The 19,231-nt window shown below is 42.5% G+C and overlaps 1 protein-coding gene across 1 annotated transcript in view; it reads left to right on the plus strand.

Moving 5' to 3' along the window:
• The window catches only part of LOC103112856 (probable maltase-glucoamylase 2), a 109,366-nt gene that overhangs the window by 80,066 nt on the left and 10,069 nt on the right, over nt 1-19,231 (plus strand). Inside the window, exons 37-45 of the mRNA XM_060195670.1 lie at nt 3,885-4,018; nt 4,280-4,314; nt 5,114-5,230; nt 7,213-7,361; nt 7,442-7,526; nt 8,784-8,840; nt 9,981-10,105; nt 16,559-16,647; nt 18,945-18,994. Of these exons, the coding sequence (XP_060051653.1) occupies nt 3,885-4,018; nt 4,280-4,314; nt 5,114-5,230; nt 7,213-7,361; nt 7,442-7,526; nt 8,784-8,840; nt 9,981-10,105; nt 16,559-16,647; nt 18,945-18,994 (841 nt within the window). The remainder of the gene's footprint in view (nt 1-3,884; nt 4,019-4,279; nt 4,315-5,113; nt 5,231-7,212; nt 7,362-7,441; nt 7,527-8,783; nt 8,841-9,980; nt 10,106-16,558; nt 16,648-18,944; nt 18,995-19,231) is intronic.

A 19,231-nucleotide genomic window follows, 5' to 3' on the forward strand; every position in this document is an offset into this window, starting at 1 on the left:
TTTAAAATAAGAAGTCAGGGCCAAGAGATGGAATACCCAGTTTCTGAATGTACATGTTATTAAGTGCAAGTACCCAGGTTTAAGCCCAAGTCCTCACCTGCAGGGGGAAAGCTTCATGTCTCTCTTTCTCTCTCCCTTTTTATCTTCCCTTCCTCTCTCTATTTCTCTCTATAATATCAAAGAAAAATAAATAATAAAAAATAAATGAAGTGAGAAGTTAGATGGCCTTGGGTATATTCTTAAAGTTATCCCTGGGAAGTTGACCTCACCAATGTGTCCTAGAACCCAACCTCCCCAGAGCCCCACCCCACTAGGGGAAGGGAGAGACAGGCTGGGAGTATGGATCAACTGGCCAATGCCCATGTCCAGTGCAGAAGCAATTACAGAAGCCAGACCTTCCACCTTCTGCTTCCCATAATTATCCTGGGTCCATACTTCCAGAGGGATAAAGAATAGGAAAGCTTCCAATGGATGGGATGGGATTCTGGTGGTGGGAATTGTGTGGAATTATACCCCTCTTATCCTATGGTCTTGTTGATCGTTATTAAATCAATTTAAAATAAAGTTATCCAGCAGTTACTAGATTTTACATTTTTAATTTAATTTAATTTTTTATTGCCACCAGGGCTGTTGCTGGGGCTGGGGCTTAGTGTTGACACTACAAATTCACCACTCCCAGAAGCCATCCTTTCCTTTTTTTTTTTTTTTTTTTTTGTATTTTATTTGATAGGACAGAAACAAATTGAGAAGGGTTGGGGAGACAGAGGAAGAGAGAAATTAGATTCCTGCAGACCTGCCTCACAGTTTGTAAAGTGTCCACCCTGAAGGCATAGAGCAGGGTTCAAACCCAGGTCTTCACCGTTAGTTTCATTTATTTCTTAGTGTTTTGTTGTAGTTGGGAAGATGGGGTGGGGGGAGGCAACGAGGGGAAGGAGAGATTATCTCAGGTGAAGCCCTCTCATCTCACCAGTCCTGAGGAGGAAACTCCAGACTGACTGACTGAAAGTTGCACTTTTAGGAGAGATTGTAACTGCTCTGATGTTAGGTATTCAGTCTGGGCGGAGACCAACAGGAAAGACTCCACTTTGTCTGTGTTTTATTTTGTTTAATGTTATAGAGGGGAAATTATACACACACACCCCATTTCCACTACAGTAGCTAGTGTCATTTTCTGGCATCGTTTATTGAATATTTCATCTGTATTTTTCCTTTATAATGATTTCCATAATAAACATTTAGATTACATTATGTACTAGGATCTACTTGTAGGCTTTTATACTCACTCATTGATTTTCATTAGTTTATTTTCTGACTCAGGCTGCATGCAGAAGATAGACTTTGCATTGAAAGACTTTTTTTTTTTTGCCTCCAGGGTTATTGCTGGGGCTTGGTACCTGCAGTACGAATCCACTACTCTTGGAGTTCATTTTTTCCCATTTTTGTTGTCCCTGTAGTTTTCATTATTGTTATTGTTGTCATTGATATTGTTGGATAGGACAGTGAGAAATCAAGAAGGGAGAGGAGACAGAGAGGGGGAGAGAAAGATAGGCACCTGCAGACCTGCTTCACCACTTGTAAAGTGACCCCTCATGCAAGTGGGGACCTGGGGGCTCGAACCAGCATCCTTGCCCCAGTCCTTGAGCTTCACACCATGTGTCCTTAACCTGTTGTGCTACAGCCCGACCCCCTAGATATATTTTTTAAATTGTTATTGAAGGGGCTGGAGAAATAGTTCACTGGGTAGAGCAACTTCCTTACTGTAACACAACCTATTCTATTTTTCTTTCTTTATCTAAAAATAGCACAGTTTAGTAAATACTAAGAAACAACAACAGCAACAACAAAAATAATGAACTGTAGTTGTATCTACCCTGGATCTCAGATATGCCTCCTTGCTCTGTAAACCCCTTTTACAAATTATCTAGCATTTATTTGCTCCTATTCCTAGAAGTACAAGAGTGTCAAGAGAACCTTGTTTGAAAAGTTGTAAAACACTTTACCTGAAAACAATTAGGTAGTGCCTGTAATCTTCCCATAAATATCTCTTCTAGACTTTACCCGTTGCCCACTTTCTACCTCCATATAGACAACTACTTAATTAGATTGTTTAACAAGAAAAGAAATTCACATTTTTAGGTGATGAGATGCCTGCAGATGTTCTACCATGAATTTCATTAGATCAGCACTCTTACTCTTGCTTTCACATAGCTGATGCTTTTAAGGAGGAAGTTATCTGACTCAAGCTGCAGCAGGGCCAGAAAAATAGCTCCGATAGATAAAGATGGCACTACTTTACCATATGTTTGACCCAGGCTCAAGTCTGGTCCTTACTACAGTGAAGGGAACCTAGGTACTACGTTTTGTTGTTGTTGTTTGTTTGTTTTGTCCTTTTTCTCTATCTGCCTTGCTCTTTTTATTTGAGACAGTATAAATGAGCAAAGAAACAACAACAAAATAAACCAGAGCACCAAACCTGCCTCATTGGAGTTTCTCTTTGCAATAAAAATCTGTTAACCAATCAGGTTGTTGTACACTTTAAGAAAGTGCTTGTAAGAGAGAGTCGGGAGGTGGGTGGTAGCGCAGCGGGTTAAGCACACATGGCACAAAGCGCAAGGACCAAGGGAAGGCTCCGGGTTCGAGCCCCTGAGCTCCCCACCTTCAGGGGAGTCACTTCACAAGCAGTGAAGCAGGTCTGCAGGTGTCTGTCTTTCTCTCCCGCTCTCTGTCTTCCCCTCCTCTCTCCATTTCTCTCTGTCCTGTCCAACAATGATGATATCAGTAACAACAACAGTAATAACTACAACAATAAAACAACAAGGGCAACAAAAGGGAGTAAGTAAATACTTTTAAAAAGTGCTTGTTCATGAATAGACGTCATAATCTAGGTTCACAGTCATAGTTAACAAGTGTCTTCAAACAGAAGGTTGCAAGTGTGCTTGTGACATTCAGATGCGTTATAGGGTATGCTTGAATGGAGAAACAACCACTTTGGTCCTTGTAACAATCAACAAAGATTTGAAGATTGACACAGAAAAATTTGAAGCAAAGAGGATTTTTTTTTTTTTTTTTTGCAAAGTTAGTCAGAAAAAGTAGTCTCCAAGAATGAGTGAGCTCACTCCTCAAAAGGGAGATGAGCCCTGAGGTAGAGGACTTGGTGTGTTTTTAAGCAAAAAATTGAGAAAAGTCTGAGATTACCTAATTGACTGACAAGCTGGATGTTACATAGCTAATAGTGCTCAGTGCATGTGCTTACCCATAATGCATACAGAAAAAAACCACAGGGGGAGGGTGATGGGTGAAAAAAAAAAAAAAAACACAATGCTTATTATTAAAATGACATAATGAGGTAGGGATCACCTTGGGCTATTTTTTTTTTTCCTTTTCTTTGTGTCCCATTCTCACATAGCTGTTTACAAGGTGGTATTATTCCCCGTGGTAGGCCTGGTGTTAGTCAGGTTCATTGCCTTGACTGGACACACTTGACCACATGCCCTCCTCCTGCATCATTGCATTCTCTTCTTTGTTTCATTCTGGTGGTTTTATCACCTTCCAGTTTGCCTACTCTGAACTGTCAGACTTCTGCCATTTTGCAAGATAAGTACACCCAGAACTTCCTGCTATTTCTCCCAACTCAGTGATTAACTCTAGCCTAGCCTAGCCTAGCCTAGCCCAGTGTGACAGATGGTCCCTTCTTCCTTCTCTAGTCTCCATTAAGGAGGAAAGAATGAACTTCTGAGCCAGGCTGTGCTTACTAACTCACAGTCTCAGTCTGGCCACTTAGTGGCAAGATGGCATCCATTGGATCCAAAGTGGGTTTCGTAAGCTCCAGGGCCATCCATTCTTAGTATCACCTCCAGCTCACCTCCTTGTTCTCTTCCAACCAGAGCTGTGCAGGAGGTGACAGGACAACGAGGGGTTATCATCACCAGCTCCACATTCCCTTCTTCTGGACGCTGGGGAGGACACTGGCTGGGAAACAACAGAGCTGAATGGGACCAACTGAAGAAATCGATCATTGGTGTGTGGGCGGATGTGAGAGGCCTCAGCTGATTGGGAGGGGGTTGGGTGTGAGCCTTCCAGCTGCACTGTCTTTGCCTAATCAACATCCATGTGGGCTGAGTTCTTGAAAGGCACTGCATGAACCAGTAGAGTTTTAGTAAACATCCATCTGTCAGTCTAGAATATTGAAGCTCTTGGGCCATGACAAGTGATCCAAGGCTTCCAATGATCAGTTCTCAGCAGCTGCTGTGTCTGACAAAGCTGTGCTTCCTTATTGCAGGCATGATGGAGTTCAGTCTCTTTGGAATACCTTATGTAAGTCGGATCTGTTGAAACCACGACTACTTGTCTGGTTAAATTCTACCGTATTTGCACCCTATAAATACTGTACCTTTTGCTTAAAAAAATTACTAGTGATTTAATAATGATTTACAAGATAGTAAAATAGCATACAGTTGGCCCTACCAGAGTTCCATGTCCCATCCCTCAGCATTGGAAACTTCTCTATTTTTTATCCTTCTGGAACTATGAGCCAAAATTCTTTATGGGATGCATAAGGTGGAAGGTCTGATTTCTGTATTTGCTTCTGTATTGACTTCTGGACATGGGTGGTGGCAGGTCAGTCAACACTCCCAGTCTGTTTCTGTCTTTCCCTAGTGGGTTGGGGCTCTGGGGAGGTAAAGTTTGGGGACACACTGGTGAGGTTGTCTGCCCAGGAATATCAGGATGGTATTATAAGTAGCATCTGCAACGTGGTGGCTGAGAGTCAGTAAGATAGAAAGCAGGACAAATTGTTTAATAAGCAGGAACCCAAAGGTAGGAATAGAGAAAATGAAATCAGGGGTCTTCGCATGAGAAGCTAGGAAGTCTATTTTAGGTGTATTCCTAGGAGTCTATGACTTTAGTAATTTTTGCCTGAGCCTGATAGCTAACATGTAGGTGGACTAAAAATATTTTTGGGGAAAGTGGTGTCAGAGTTGAGACTAGGATTAGAAATCTGGATTAAGACAGAGAATGGCTCCTATGTGAATATTATTAACTGTTCTCCCCATTGATGTGATGTAGGTCCCGTATATTTTCATATTTCTTCTGCTTTGGTTTTGTATCTTTTCAGACAGGAGCAGATATTTGTGGATTCTTCGGAGATGCTGACTATGAGATGTGTGTGCGCTGGATGCAGCTGGGAGCCTTTTATCCTTTTTCCAGGAACCACAACAACATTGGGGCAAAGGTGATGCAATAGTTTATGCTATTGCCATTATATGGCTACAAATCACAATTTGTTTTTAGCCCAACAATATTATACTGGCATTCCTGGAGGCCCCAACCTAGATTAGTGCATTTGATGGACAGTTGATGTTGAATACAGTCACCCAGACTGTTGGAAAGACACAGAGACAGGCAGAGACAGAGGATTCCTTTAGAACTGAGCAAAATGAGAATGAGAATGCAAAGTCTTACAAATTCATTTTATTTGGGAGAACAAAGGCAAGGGTGTATGTGTGTGTGTGTGTGTGTGTGTGTGTGTGTGTGTGTGTGTGTGTGTGTGTGTGTGTGTGTGTGTGTGTGTATGTGTGTAACTAGATGACTTTCTTGGGTAATTGATGAATTACATGGGTTTTGTCTCATGTGCAACTATCGTATCTCCCCAGAATACGGGTCACAAACCAAGCCACTCATCAACACGTCACTTTCTTCCACAGTAGGGCACTGGGCCCTCAACACACCTCACATCCTTGGATCTGCTACAACAGACTCTAGCTTAATGATGTCTCACCCTATGTTTTACCTTGTTTTGTGGAGTTGGGTATTGAGAACAGGAATGAGTTTCAGGGAGGAATAAAGGCAAAATTACATTTCTTTCCATTCTGGTAACATCTTGTTCACTCAGACTCCTGGGCAGCAGTAGCAAACAGAGCTGAAGTCTCTGTTGGACAGGACTTTCTTAAGGGTGTCTGCTGCTCACAGTGAATTTACAAATTCCATGGTGATCATAAACTTATGATGGGTGAATGATGTGCCAACAAGCTACTTTTATCATGTAGAAATTGAGTTGTAAAAACTGGTAGTTAATGTGTGTAAGCTAAGACCCTGGGGCTTTAATTATATCTAGTTGTAAAGAAAGAGGTGCATTAAAATGTAGCTAAGCTGAATTTGAGAATGATCATTCAAAATTACCAGTTTCCTTTCTTTTTCTTGGAATACTCACAGAGTTCGAAACCCTAGAATTGTCAGCCATTTTTAGGAACGTACTTGTTCACACACAGACATACATACACACACACACATTTGGGAAATATATATTCATATATATATTTATATATCTGAGGGTACTGTTCAGCTCTGTCTATGGTGATACCGGTAATAGAACCTGAGAGGTCCAGAGCCCCAGACATAAAAATTGTTTGCATAGTCATTATGCTGACTGCAGGAGGGACTTTTTATAGCTTCCTAGAGAGCTAAAATTAAAGGAGCACCCCTCTGCTTTCAGAATATTTTCCCCCACAAAACATCCAAGTGCTTCATAGGGACCTATCTCTCCACCCATGTCCAGGACCAAGGTTGATCCTATGCAAGAGAATTTGACATTTGTGATCAAAAGAAGGGAGGAAGAAATTCTCGTTTAGTGACATGGCAAGGTTGAAGGGAAAGAAAGCTAGGGTTGAAGTGAAGGGAGACAGTGTGTGCTACCCACATAGCATGTGCCTGTGGCTGCTTTTCTGATTCTCAGCAGAGTGGGGTAAAGAAGTGGTTTCCAGGTTTTGGCCATTACAAAACGTACTGCTAAGAACATAGGTGTACACAAATCTTTTTGGAAGTGTGTTGGGTTATTAGGATATATCTCCAGGAAAGGAATTGCAGCTTCACAGGGTAGGTCCACTTCTAGCCTCCTGAGAGTTCTCCAGACTGCTCTCCACAAGGGTTGGACCCATTGACATTCCCACCAGCAGTGCAGGAGGGTTCCTTTGACCCCTACAACCTCTCCAGCATTTGTTGTTGCTACTTTTTCTGATGTATGACATTCTCACAGGAGTGAAGTGGTATCTCGTTGTTGTCATCTCAATTTGCATTTCTCTGACCATCAATGACTTGGAGCACTTTTTTTTCATGTCTGTTGGCCTTTTGTATTTCTTCTTTGGTGAATATTCTGTTCATAGTAAAATAAAATAAAAATAAATAAGTGGCTTGACCTTTGCTCCTATCCACCTTTAGAGACAAGACCCTGTAGCCTGGAACTCCACCTTTGAAAAATACTCAAAAACTGTCCTGCAAATCAGATACACTCTTCTGCCCTACTTCTACACACTGATGCATAAGGCTCACGTTGAGGGCAGCACCGTCATCCGGCCCCTTCTCCATGAGTGAGTATATAAAGCCCTCATGAATGACCCCTCTTCACAGTCACACACAGTAGCTTAATCTTTCATGCATATTTTTTAAGGTTTACAGGTGACAATGCAACGTGGGATATTGATGATCAGTTCATGCTGGGCCCTGCCATCTTAATCAGTCCCGTGCTACAAAGTGTGAGTCCACAGTTAAGATCCGAAAGCCCTCTGACCCATTATCTGAAGGGCATAATGGGCAATTAGATGAGTTAAAAATTGTCTAGTCATCTGTCCAAGTTCACTGAGTTTGTTGTTTTTGTTGTTGTTGTTGTTTGTTTTTGCCACAAGAGTTATCGCTGGACCTAGTGCCTGCATGAGTAATCCATCTCTCCTGGAGGCCACTTTTTTCCTTTATTTTATTTTTTTTCTATTTAATTTAATAGGACAGAGAGACTTTGAGAGAGGGAGTTGGGGTAGAGAGGGAGAGAAATAAAGAGACACCTGTGAACCTGCTTCACCACTTCCAAAGATAAGGAGGGGAGCAAGAACCCAAGTCCTTGCATATGGTAATCTGCTCATCTGCTCTCAACAGGGTATGTTAACAGCCAGCCCCCAAAATCATTGCTGTAAATCAAAGGTATTTCTAGACCCCTCAAGGGGAGGTTGGCTGTCAGTTTTCAAGGTCTCCATATGCATTAAAGTGTCACATCCTGAGACTGGGTAGTGGCACAACTGTGAACGCTCAGCTCATGTATAATGTTCTAGGAATCAGGTTCAAGCTCCCAATCCCTATCTGCAGAGGCAAAGCTTCACAAGGGTGGGGGGGGGGGCACGAAACATTTCTTCAGGTGTCTCTCTACCTCTCAATCGCTTCCTCCCATCTCAATCTCTGTCTCTGTCCAATAAATAAAAATTTTTTTTAAAAAAATATGATTAAAAATGGATATTTTTCAAGTCACAACCATAATTGCCTTCTCATTTTAATGTTTTGCTTCACTCTCATAAACTTGATCTTTGGGGAGGGGAGAGAGAGAGAGAGAGAGAGAGAGAGAGAACGAGAATGAGAACACTGGGCAGTGCACAGACCTTGTTATGCATGACCCAAGTTCAAACTCCAGCACCACATGGGAGATCCCATGGCACTAGAGTAAGCTCTTGTGTTATGGTATTTATCACTTTCCCTGTCTCTGTCTCTTTGCCTAAACGAATAAATGGCCCTGAGAAGTGAAGTCACACATGTACAAGGTAGCAACTCTAAACACATATTTAAAAGATATTTTTCTTGTTTGTGTGTTTGGAGAAAAAATTGCCCAGGATCTTCTTCAAGCTTTCCCAACTGTTAAAGTAACTGATACAAATCCCAAATTTGAATTGTAAATCTATAGGAAGATTTTTTTTTTATTTACAATTTCATTATCGGGATACTCAAAACTCTGAACAAATTGTCTGTTTCAGTACACTTCCACAGTCAACGCTTACTTTCCCAGAGCCCGTTGGTATGAATACAGCACGGTGAGTGCAGACATCTTTTGTGATACACTGAATTGGTATATTCAGGGGAGAGAGGAGGCTGGCAGTTTCTCCTGATGTCTAGGAACTTCTTTCCTAAGGGATTACTTTTCCACCTTTCAGTTTTCCAAGGTTTGCTTAAAGAAAAGTATCCATGGGTGCATGAATAGGTAATATCTGACACCTCCCTGTCTCTATTTTATGTAAAATACAGAGGAAGACTAAGTTTCTATGTTTTTAGCAAAACTAGAAATCAGATTTTTTTTTAATAAAAAGGAAACACTGACAAAACCGTAGGATAAGAGGGGTACAACTCCACACAGTTCCCACCACCAGAACTCTGTATCCCATTCCCTGGTAGCTTTTCTATTCTTTAACCCTCTGGGAGTATGGACCCAAGGTCATTGTGGGATGCAGAAGGGGGAAGGTCTGACTTTTGTAAGTGCTTTCCCACTGAACATGGGCACTGACAGGTCGATCCATACTCTCAGCCTGTCTCTCTCTTTCCTTAGTGGGGTGGGACTCTGGGAAATTGGAGCTCCAGGACACATTGGTGGGGTTGTCTGTCCAGGGAAGGCTGGTCGGCATCATGGTAGCATCTGGAACCTGGTGGCTAAAAAGAGAGTTAACATACAAAGCCGAACAAACTGTTGGCCAATCATCGACCTAAAGGCTGGAATAATGCAGATGAAGAGTTGGGGGGGGGGTCCTCCATTTTGTAGACAGCTAGTAAAGGTCCTGTGGCTATACTAGTTGTTTTTTTTTTTCCCTGAGCCTGAAATCAGAATTTTCCCCCCTCTTAGATCTGCAGTGTTTTGCTGATGTTCCAGCATGCCTCCTTGAAATAGCAAGAACTTGTAGTTCTTCTTCTTCTTCTTCTAGCGTTTGCCCTTCTTCCATAGCCAGTCAACAGGTCAGGTTGAAAGCTGTCAGGAGCTGCTTGTTGCTGGCTTTGAAAGTGACTGGGATCCATGTGGATTCAGTCGGCTAGGAAGGATCTTCAGTTTCCCCAATGAATGGGTACTCTCACGGGATGCACCACGAGAAGGTCGATCCAATGCATCCCAGAACTTGTAGTAATATGCAAGCATTCCCTTTGCTTGGCTCCCGTCATTCCTGACCCGTGCTCTCCCTGCCTTCTAGGGATCTGGCAGCCAGTCAGTGGGTGAGAGAAAGACCCTGGAGGCTCCTCTGGGGCACATCAACCTTCACATCAGAGGAGGCTACATCTTGCCCTTTCAAGAGCCAGCAGTGAACACTTACTTAAGGTGAGAGGAGAGGCCGTTTTTGGTTGTTATGAGGTGGCTTAATAGGAAGCTGGTGATTCTTGACTAGGAAAGACTCTAGGATTAATAAATCTAATTATAAAGGACTCTTTTTCCCCCTCCCACTCTCCTTCCCCTTCCTCTCTTCCTCCTCCACCTCCTTTTTAAATTTTTTTTTCAGAGCACCTTTCAACTCTAGTACTTACTATTGTTGGGGACTGCACCTGGGACCTTTGGTGTCTTGGGCATGAAAGTCTTTTACATAATCATTATGCTGCCTCCCCTGCCATAGACTGGGCTATTGATCTGAATCCCTGGGTGACTTCTGAGGAGAATCTGAGATAGGTTGAGATCACGAAATAATTTTTAAATATTTATTTATTTACTTATTTATTTATTTATCCCCCTTTGTTGCCCTTGTTTTATTGCTGAAGTTATTTTTGTTGTTGTTATTGATGTCATTGTTGTTGAATAAAACAGAGAGAAATGGAGAGAGGAGGAGAAGTCAGAGAGGGGGAGAGAAAGATAGACACCTGTAGGCCTGTTTCACTGCTTGTGAAGCGACTCCCCCTGCAAGTGGGGAGCCGGGGGATTGAACCGGGATTCTTCCTTTGGTCCTTGTGCTTTGTGCCATGTGTGCTGTTGTTTTATCCAGGCTGGCTTCACGGGCGGTTAACAGAGACGACCAGAGACACACTGCTGGGCTGAGAACGCAGTTTAATCTTTATTCACGAACGGGCAAATCACCACACCATGTGCTTTTCTCCATCATCCTCTCTCCGCTGCTGCTGCTGGGACTCTGCCTGTCCTTAGCATAGGGGGCAGGGAGAAAGCAGGGCACGAAACTAGCAAGGGGCAAACCAATTCTTCTCAGAGGTCAGGGGGAAGGGAATATACCAACAATACCCCCTTCTGTTTTTAACTAAATGACCACAGTATCAGGGGTGTGGGGTGAACAGAAACCTATATCGTACAGGCATTTTCAAAAAAGAAACTGGCACAAACATGGAGAAACATGTAAGCAAGTAACAAGAACCAGTGTGCTGCCAAGGGAGGGCCTGAGGGGGCCATTTTTTTTGCCTCTGTGGGCAAAACTTTATCAGCTTAAAAAAAACATTTCCTGCCTCTGGGGGGCGTACTTGCCTCGACGGGCATTTTCTAGCATGGGGGTGGGGAATGGCCTAGAGTCCCAAAGGCAGCTGGCTGCAGTCAGTGTTTGAGAAATATAGCAGCACTTTTGCACTTTTGTGCAAAGTGTCTAAGGGTGTACCAGTGAGTCCAATAGGAGTACCAGTCAAAAGCAGATGTCCACGGAAGAGTGCCAGGGGTTGAAGCGTTGTATGAGGAAGGTCCGCTGCCGGAATTCTGCTTTTCTGTAGAGAACTTGACAGCTGCAATTTACTTACTATGAAACAAACTTGTAACAGGTTAGAAGTTTATCACAATTGATAACTATTACAATTAGAAGTCTTTTTTAGAATGATTTTAAGGTTGGTTAAAGTTTAAACAATAGAATGTGAAAAGGTAAACATGAGAATCAAGGAAAGAAAACCTCAGGCATGAGTATCATTAGCATAGCCATTGTGTAATCTACCATTTCTAATAGGGAAGGTAATCGAGAGTTTTACATATCAACAAGTCTGTTTAACCTTTTGTTACACCCATTTAAGATAGAGACACACCCTAGGTGTGCGCAGGTTTTGTTTTGACCAACTTAAAATATATTGATTGTTAACTAATTTTTACCTCAGACTTTAAATGTAAGTTAATTTTATCTTTATGAGAATTACATTGAAAACCTTTTTCATTTAACTTTGCCTGGTAAGAATTTAGCCTTAAAGTTATATTCTTAACCTTAAAGTTAATATTACCAAACTTTAAACACACACATACACATGGTCTTCAATATACAAGGAGAGAAACTTTTGTTACAAAGACATGTCATTTTAAACATGAATTTAGATCTATACTGTCTTAGCCGTTCTGGGAGTGCGTTGTCCAGCGGTGGCCTCTTAGGCAGCTTCACTTCTAGGAATTGCAGGTTGCGATCTCTGGACAAATCTCTGTGTATTTTAGCTCGTCTGCCTTCAGACCCAAGTTGGAGATCTCGGCCAGGGGGCCCAGTTTCGGCAGGGAGCCCATGGTCTCCAGGTGTTCCGGGATCTGTCCAGACTTCATAGCACGAGGGCGGGCGGGCCAGCAGTGCAGAAGGCGCGGGCAGAGGTGCCCCGGGGTGGAGGCCATGATAGGCTGCCCCGGCCCTGCCCCATGGCCCTGCCATGTCTGCTGCCCTGCTCACAGTGGCCGAGCAGTGTGGAGGGAGCCCACACCCAGTGCCATGTGCCACACGGCAGAAAGCTGGCTCCTGCGGGCTGGCGTTGGGCTCCTGCGGGCTGGCGTTGGGCAGAAACCACAGAGTGGTCCAGAGATAAATGCTCCAGAAACAGCAAAACAGTCTCGTGAAGAAAGGGCAGAGAACTTTGGAGATCTCTTCACAAGCAGAAGAGAAGGCCATAGTGCATAGGTAGCCAAATTGTCTTCACTTATCTGAGAGATGCGCAGGTCCGGTCCCACGTTGTAGGCGCCATATGTTGTTTTATCCAGGCTGGCTTCACGGGCGGTTAACAGAGACGACCAGAGACACACTGCTGGGCTGAGAACGCAGTTTAATCTTTATTCATGAACGGGCAAATCACCACACCATGTGCTTTTCTCCATCATCCTCTCTCCGCTGCTGCTGCTGGGACTCTGCCCGTCCTTAGCATAGGTGGCAGGGAGAAAGCAGGGCACGAAACTAGCAAGGGGCAAACCAATTCTTCTCAGAGGTCAGGGGGAAGGGAATATACCAACAGTGTGCTTAACTTACTGTGCTACCGCCCGACTCCCACCTTTTTATTTTTTTTAATTATCTTTATTTTATCTATTGGACAGAGACAGCCAGAAATTGAGAGGGAAGGAACGATAAAGAGGGAGAGAGACAGAGACACCTGTAGCCCTGCTTCACCACTCACAGGTTTCCCCCTGCAGGTGGAGACCAGGGGGCTGGAATCTACTCCTGGAGCTTTGTAACATGTGCGCTCAGCCAGGTGCACCACCACAGGGCCCCCAAGAAATAATTCTTGACAAGATCTTTTATCTGTAGTTCTGTGTTAAAAATTCCAGGGGGGAAATTCTTTGGAGGACATACTTGTACCTCTTTCCATGCTGTTAAAAACATAAAATTTGAAATAGTAAGTGAGTTCTTTTTTTTAAAAAAATATTTATTTAATTTATTTATTCCCTTTTGTTGCCCTTGTTGTTTTATTGTTGTAGTTATTATTGTTGTTGTTGTTGTTGGATAGGACAGAGAGAAATGGAGAGAGGAGGGGAAGACAGAGAGGAGGAGAGAAAGATAGACACCTGCAGACCTGCTTCACCGCCTGTGAAGCGACTCCCCTGCAGGTGGGGAGCCGGGGTTCGAACCGGGATCCTTATGCCAGTCCTTGTGCTTTGCGCCACCTGCGCTTAACCCGCTGCACTACAGCCCGACTCCCGAGTTCTTTGGTTTGTGATGATGTTGAGAGGGAAGGAGGAGATAACTGGGACCATTCCCCAGTTCCCTCCCGTGGGGTTCTAGACTGACTTCTACAGGGAAGCTTTGTGTTGGAAGCTTTGTCATCCTTGTGTCAAGTATAAGGACATAGGAAATGGGGCTTTGAATTGACTCATACATCATAAATTGGGCTTCAGCATATGCAGACAAAGGAAAGAAATATTCCAACAGGAGTTAAGAACTAAAGGTGAAAAGAAAAATAAAAGTTAGGTTTGAAGAAGAGTAAGCCATTCTGTTCAGCCAGCGGATAGATAAGGAACAGGAAGTAAACAGGCACAATTCAGATAGGTCAGAGGCAGGTTCTGGAGGTGGTAAATGGAGGAGAAATGTTTTGGTTTTGTTTGTTTGTTATTCTATAGTAGTCTGGAAGCTATTCAAGGGTTTTTAGGAAGGGGGCGTCTTTCTTGTCAATTTATGCCATATTGTATTACTGTGTGTGTGTGTGTGTGTGTGTGTGCGCGCGCACGTGCAAGTAACATGTCGATTTGATCTTCAACGTTGAAACTATTGTGTTTTATTAAAGTTTAAATATTTTATTCTTCCCTGGCACTGCATGGGAACCTGAGGTACAGGGGAAGCGTTGCAAGCAGCAGAATGGTGCTGAGGTATTTCTCCTTTTTCTCTGCTGCTCTGTCACTCCATCTAATGTTGAAAGGAAAAAAAGAGCCCCCTGGGAGTGGTAGTGTCATGCAGTGACAAAGTCCCCAGAATACAACAACGTCAACAACTACATACACACCTAGTAATATTTATTTGTTTATTTACTCAGTCATCATCATAGTCATCTGGGCTTCAGACCCTTAAACTGAGGTTTGTTTATTTATTTATTTATTTATTTATTTTTGTTTCTTCCGGATAGAAACAGAAAAGACAGAGAGAAAGATATTGCATACTAAAGCTCTCTCTAGTGCCAATGGGGACAAGTGTGAACCCAGGTCAAGTACATGGCAAAGCAGGTGCACTCTACAGGTGAGCTACCTTGCTAGTTCCTGATTCTTTTGCTTTTAAGTAGCTTGTATTGAAAATGAGACACAAGGGAGTTGGGCGGTAGCGCAACGGGTTAAGCGCACGAGGTGCAAAGCACAAGGACCAGCGTAAGGATCCTGGTTCCAGCCCCTGGCTCCCCACCTGCAGGGGAGTCGATTCACAGGCGGTGGAGCAGGTCTGCAAGTGTCTATCTTTCTCCCCTCCTCTCTGTCTCCCCCCCCTCTCTCCATTTCTCTCTGTCCTATATAACAATGACAACATCAATAACAACAACAATAATGACTATAGCAACAATAAAAAAAAGGACAACACAAAGGGGAAATAAGTAAATATAAAAAAATAAAAAGAAATGAGACACAAATGAGGCAAGTAGAGTCAGGTGTGGAGATGAAGGAATAAGAGTTAAGAAGCCCAGTTATAGTTGCTGGGGGAAGCCCTGCTGGGACCCAGAGAGCTCAACCAGGGGAGGAGCTGAGGAGCCCACCATGGGACAGGCTGGTGGGTCTTAGACAGTGTATTGGCTGAGGGAATAATTCTGGCATGAGAAGAGTTTGGTGGCCTTAGATTTCTGATCCCTTCAGAGATATTCCTGGCTGGATGTGTCTGGTGCAGGCAGGAGTCAGTCTTCCTGTGTGCCTGAAGGGTCTGCTTGTTCCCAGATCTTCCCCTTCAGTCCATTCCGGTGAGATAAGGTCTTTCCATGAAGGTGGGGGGTCAGGTCTCAGCATAGTCCCTTTAGCCTTGCATTTCCCTCTCTTTTAGAACCTTGTGCATGTTGATATATTATCTTTTTTCCCCTTTTACATCTTATTTTTTAAAATGATTCAATAATGATTAACACAGCTGTAAGATAATAGGGCTGCACTTCCACACAGTTCTTACCACTATAGTTCTGTGTCCCATCTCTTCCACTGGAAACTTCCCTATTCTTTATCCCTCTGGGAATATGGACCAAAATACTTTCTGGGGAGCAGAAGGTGGAAGACTTCTATAATTGCTTCTCCACTGGACATAGATATTGGCAGGTCGATTTATACCCCCCCAAAGGTTTATTTTCTACTATAATCTTAACCAATAACTAGTCTATTTTTCTGTATCCACCTGATTCTGTCCATTACTTTTTGAAGTATTTCCATCGTGCCAATTCAATGAGTGGCATTTTTATTTAATTTTTTGCCAAACTAAAGGCTGCCTTCCTGGCCTGGGTGCAGCTCTGGCTTTGTTCAGAATTTTCACTTTCATTTTTTAGCAGATAGTGACAGTTTAAATCCACATAAAGGCAGAAACCCTTGTCTAAAGCGGTCTCCTTACTATTAACCCATGTTCAATGACACTTGAAGTCCTGGGGAGATGAACTAAGACAGTCATCTTCACTGTCACCTACGCTGCCAGCAATGACATATTATCTTCATGAATGAGATTTTCTTTTTTTTTTTTTAAGATTTTATGTAATTAATTAATTTATAAAAAGGAAACACTGACAAAACCATAGGATAAGAAGGGTACAACTCCACACAATTCCCAACACCAGAACTCTGTATCCCATCCCCTCCCCTGATAGCTTTCCTATTCTTTATCCCCCTTGGAGTATGGACCCAGGGTCATTGTGGGATGCAGAAGGTGGAAGGTCTGGCTTCTGTAATTGCTTCTCCGCTGCTGAACCTGGGCGTTGACAGGTCGATCCATACTCTCAGCCTGTGTATCTCTTTCCCTAGTGGGGTGGGGCTCTGGGGGATCGGAGCTCCAGGACACATTGGTGGGGCTGTCTGTCCAGGCAAGTCTGGTTGGAATGCGATTTTCAATGGAACATGTGTTTCATTCTTAAAATCTAGAAAAAAAATGAATATATATTTATACTTTTTTTTTGGTCCCCGTAGCCGACGGAATCAGATGGGATTGATTGTTGCCTTGGATGTGAATAGGGAAGCTGAGGGTCAAATGTTCTGGGATGATGGACAAAGCATTGGTGAGTGTGAACTTTTCAGGGTCTCCAGGCAGCATCCAGAAAAGCCACACCATAGAGCTTAGGCTGTAACTGACATGAACCAGGAGTCTCTCTGTTGTGATTAAGAAAGCCATGGCCCTGGTCTTTGCATGCTCAGCAAACAGCTGTCACAGATTTAGACAGGAATAATTGACTTCTGTATCTTCTGTCTCGCTCTGATGGAGAACACATGTTCATTATCTAGCTGACCCCTCAATTGTGGTGATTTGTACACCTTCTTTCCCCTCAAAAGGTCCACTCAGGAGATGATTTAGACCTTAGAAAAGTTCTGGGGGAGAGGGGTGGTGGCGCACCTGGTTGAGCACACTTGTTACAATGGGCAAGGACCCAGGTTTGAGCCCCCAGGTTCAAGCCCCGGGTCCCTATCTATAGGAGGAAAGCTTTGCAAGTGGTGAGACAGTGCTGCAGGTGTCTCTCTCTTTCCCTCTCTCTTTTTTCTTTCTCTCTTTTTTTCTTTCCCTCTCTATCTTCCTCTACCCTCTCAATTTCTGGATGTCTCTATACAATAAATTAATATAATAAAAATATTTTTTTAAAGTTCTGGGTATCACATAATAAATATTGTCTGAAGAAGCATGACCTGAAAACTTTTATACTCTGTTTTCTTTTAATTGAAAAAATATATATTACTTTGTGTTTTTCCCCTCAGTCTAGGGATATGACAGCTTTACATAGAATAATTAATTCTGGAATCAGAATACCCTCTTCCTCAGTTACTTTTATAGAAATATTGATACACAGTGGCCAAATCTTATTCATTTCTTAATTACTTACCACTGTGAAAGAAAACATTCTTATCTTGTAACTTAGTGCAATGTTTGAAATAATTCACTTTTCATGAGTAATATATCTTTTTAAATTTTGTTTATATTTTTATTTATATATTAGATAGAGACAGAGAGCAATTGAGGAGGGAAAGGAGGATAGAGAGGGAGAGAGACAGAGACATACCTGCAGCCATGCTTCCCCACTTATGAAGCTTTCCCCCTGCAAGTGGGGACCAGAGGGTTGAACCTGGGACCTTTGACACTGTTTTGTGTACAGTTAACCAGGTGCACCACTAGTTAACCAGGTGCACCACTGGCCCCAACTAGTAATGTTTCTACTTAATGGTTTTACTTCTCTGCATTTTAAGGGTGATATATTCTCACTGAAGAAAACATCTTAAAGATAGAAAATCAGAAAAAAAAAAAACATTTTCAGTACTTTTTGTTATTTTTAATACTAAGAAACCATTTTCTTTTTATCATTAAAACAAAACAGACAAAAAGGTAGCCTCCAAACTTCTTCATCTCTTTCATTCACTTTTATTTGAATCCAGATTCCCTCCTCTCTCTCTCTCTCTCGCTCTCTCTCTCTCTCTCTCTCTCTCTCGCTCTCGCTCCCACTCTCTTTTTAGCCAGTCAGATTTAATCAAGTTCAGAAACCATAACAGAACTAGGGTGTTGTCTTATCTTAGTGCAAGACAGAAATGAGAGCACTGCTCAGCTGCGGCATGTGGCAATACCTCCAAATCATCTTATCACCAGAACACGTTTTTTTTTAACAATCATGTACTGAGTTCTGTACAATAGAAATCATTTAAAATGGACCGGGTGTTGGCACACCTGGTTAAGTGTACATGTTACAACGTGCAAGGGCCCAGGTTCAAGCCCCTAGTCCCCACCTGCAGGTGGAAAGCTTCCCAAGTAGTGAAGCAGGGCTGCAAATATCTCTCTCTCTTTATCTCTCCCCTATCAATTTCTCTCTGTCTCTATCCAATAATAAATTAATTAATAAATTAATTAATTTAAAATCATTTGAAATACCAGCTATCTAGTTATACTGGACTCAGTAAATTAGCTTGTGCACTCATTTTTCAGTATGCAGTGCTACTGTACAGACACAGGTGAAAGTTACGTTTTCCTTGTGCACTGAGACGAATATGCCGCATGACATAATTAAAGCACAAAAGGCTTGCTCACTTGTGACTATTCCATCTCGGGGTGTCTTGTGTGCATTCTTCCTGATCTCCAGATTCTCTTCTACTTTCATCCTTTTAATCTTCACCTCAAAACACCTCATCTTGTATGCACAGCTGTGCACAAATCTGGTTAACAATTTCTGCCAGCTCTTCTCTCTAGTACTCTTTATGGAGATCAAGATGAGCTTGATCAGGAATTGTGATCCCACAGAGGTATTGTCTAACGTAGAAAAACAAGAGTTGCTGCTCCAGGTAATGTAATGATTCATTGTTCATTTTCTCCATTTGCTTTCAGACACATACGAAAATGGAAATTATTTCTTGGCAAACTTTACAGCAACTCAGGTAAAAACGTTTTTATAGAATTTTGTCAAGATTGTCCTAGTTAGCTATAGACTAAACATGATCAACAACCTGTACACATATAACATCCTATGTCTTAGGTTATTTTAGGAGACTTTCTTTTTTTATTATTTATTTATTTTCATTTGTTGCCCTTGTTGTTTTATTATTGTAGTTATTGATGTTGTCATTGTTGGATAGGACAGAGAGAAACCGAGAGAGGAGGGAAAGACAGAGAGG

The sequence above is a fragment of the Erinaceus europaeus genome, chromosome 8 (genome assembly GCF_950295315.1).
Source record: "Erinaceus europaeus chromosome 8, mEriEur2.1, whole genome shotgun sequence".
NCBI classification, from domain to species: domain Eukaryota; kingdom Metazoa; phylum Chordata; class Mammalia; order Eulipotyphla; family Erinaceidae; genus Erinaceus; species Erinaceus europaeus.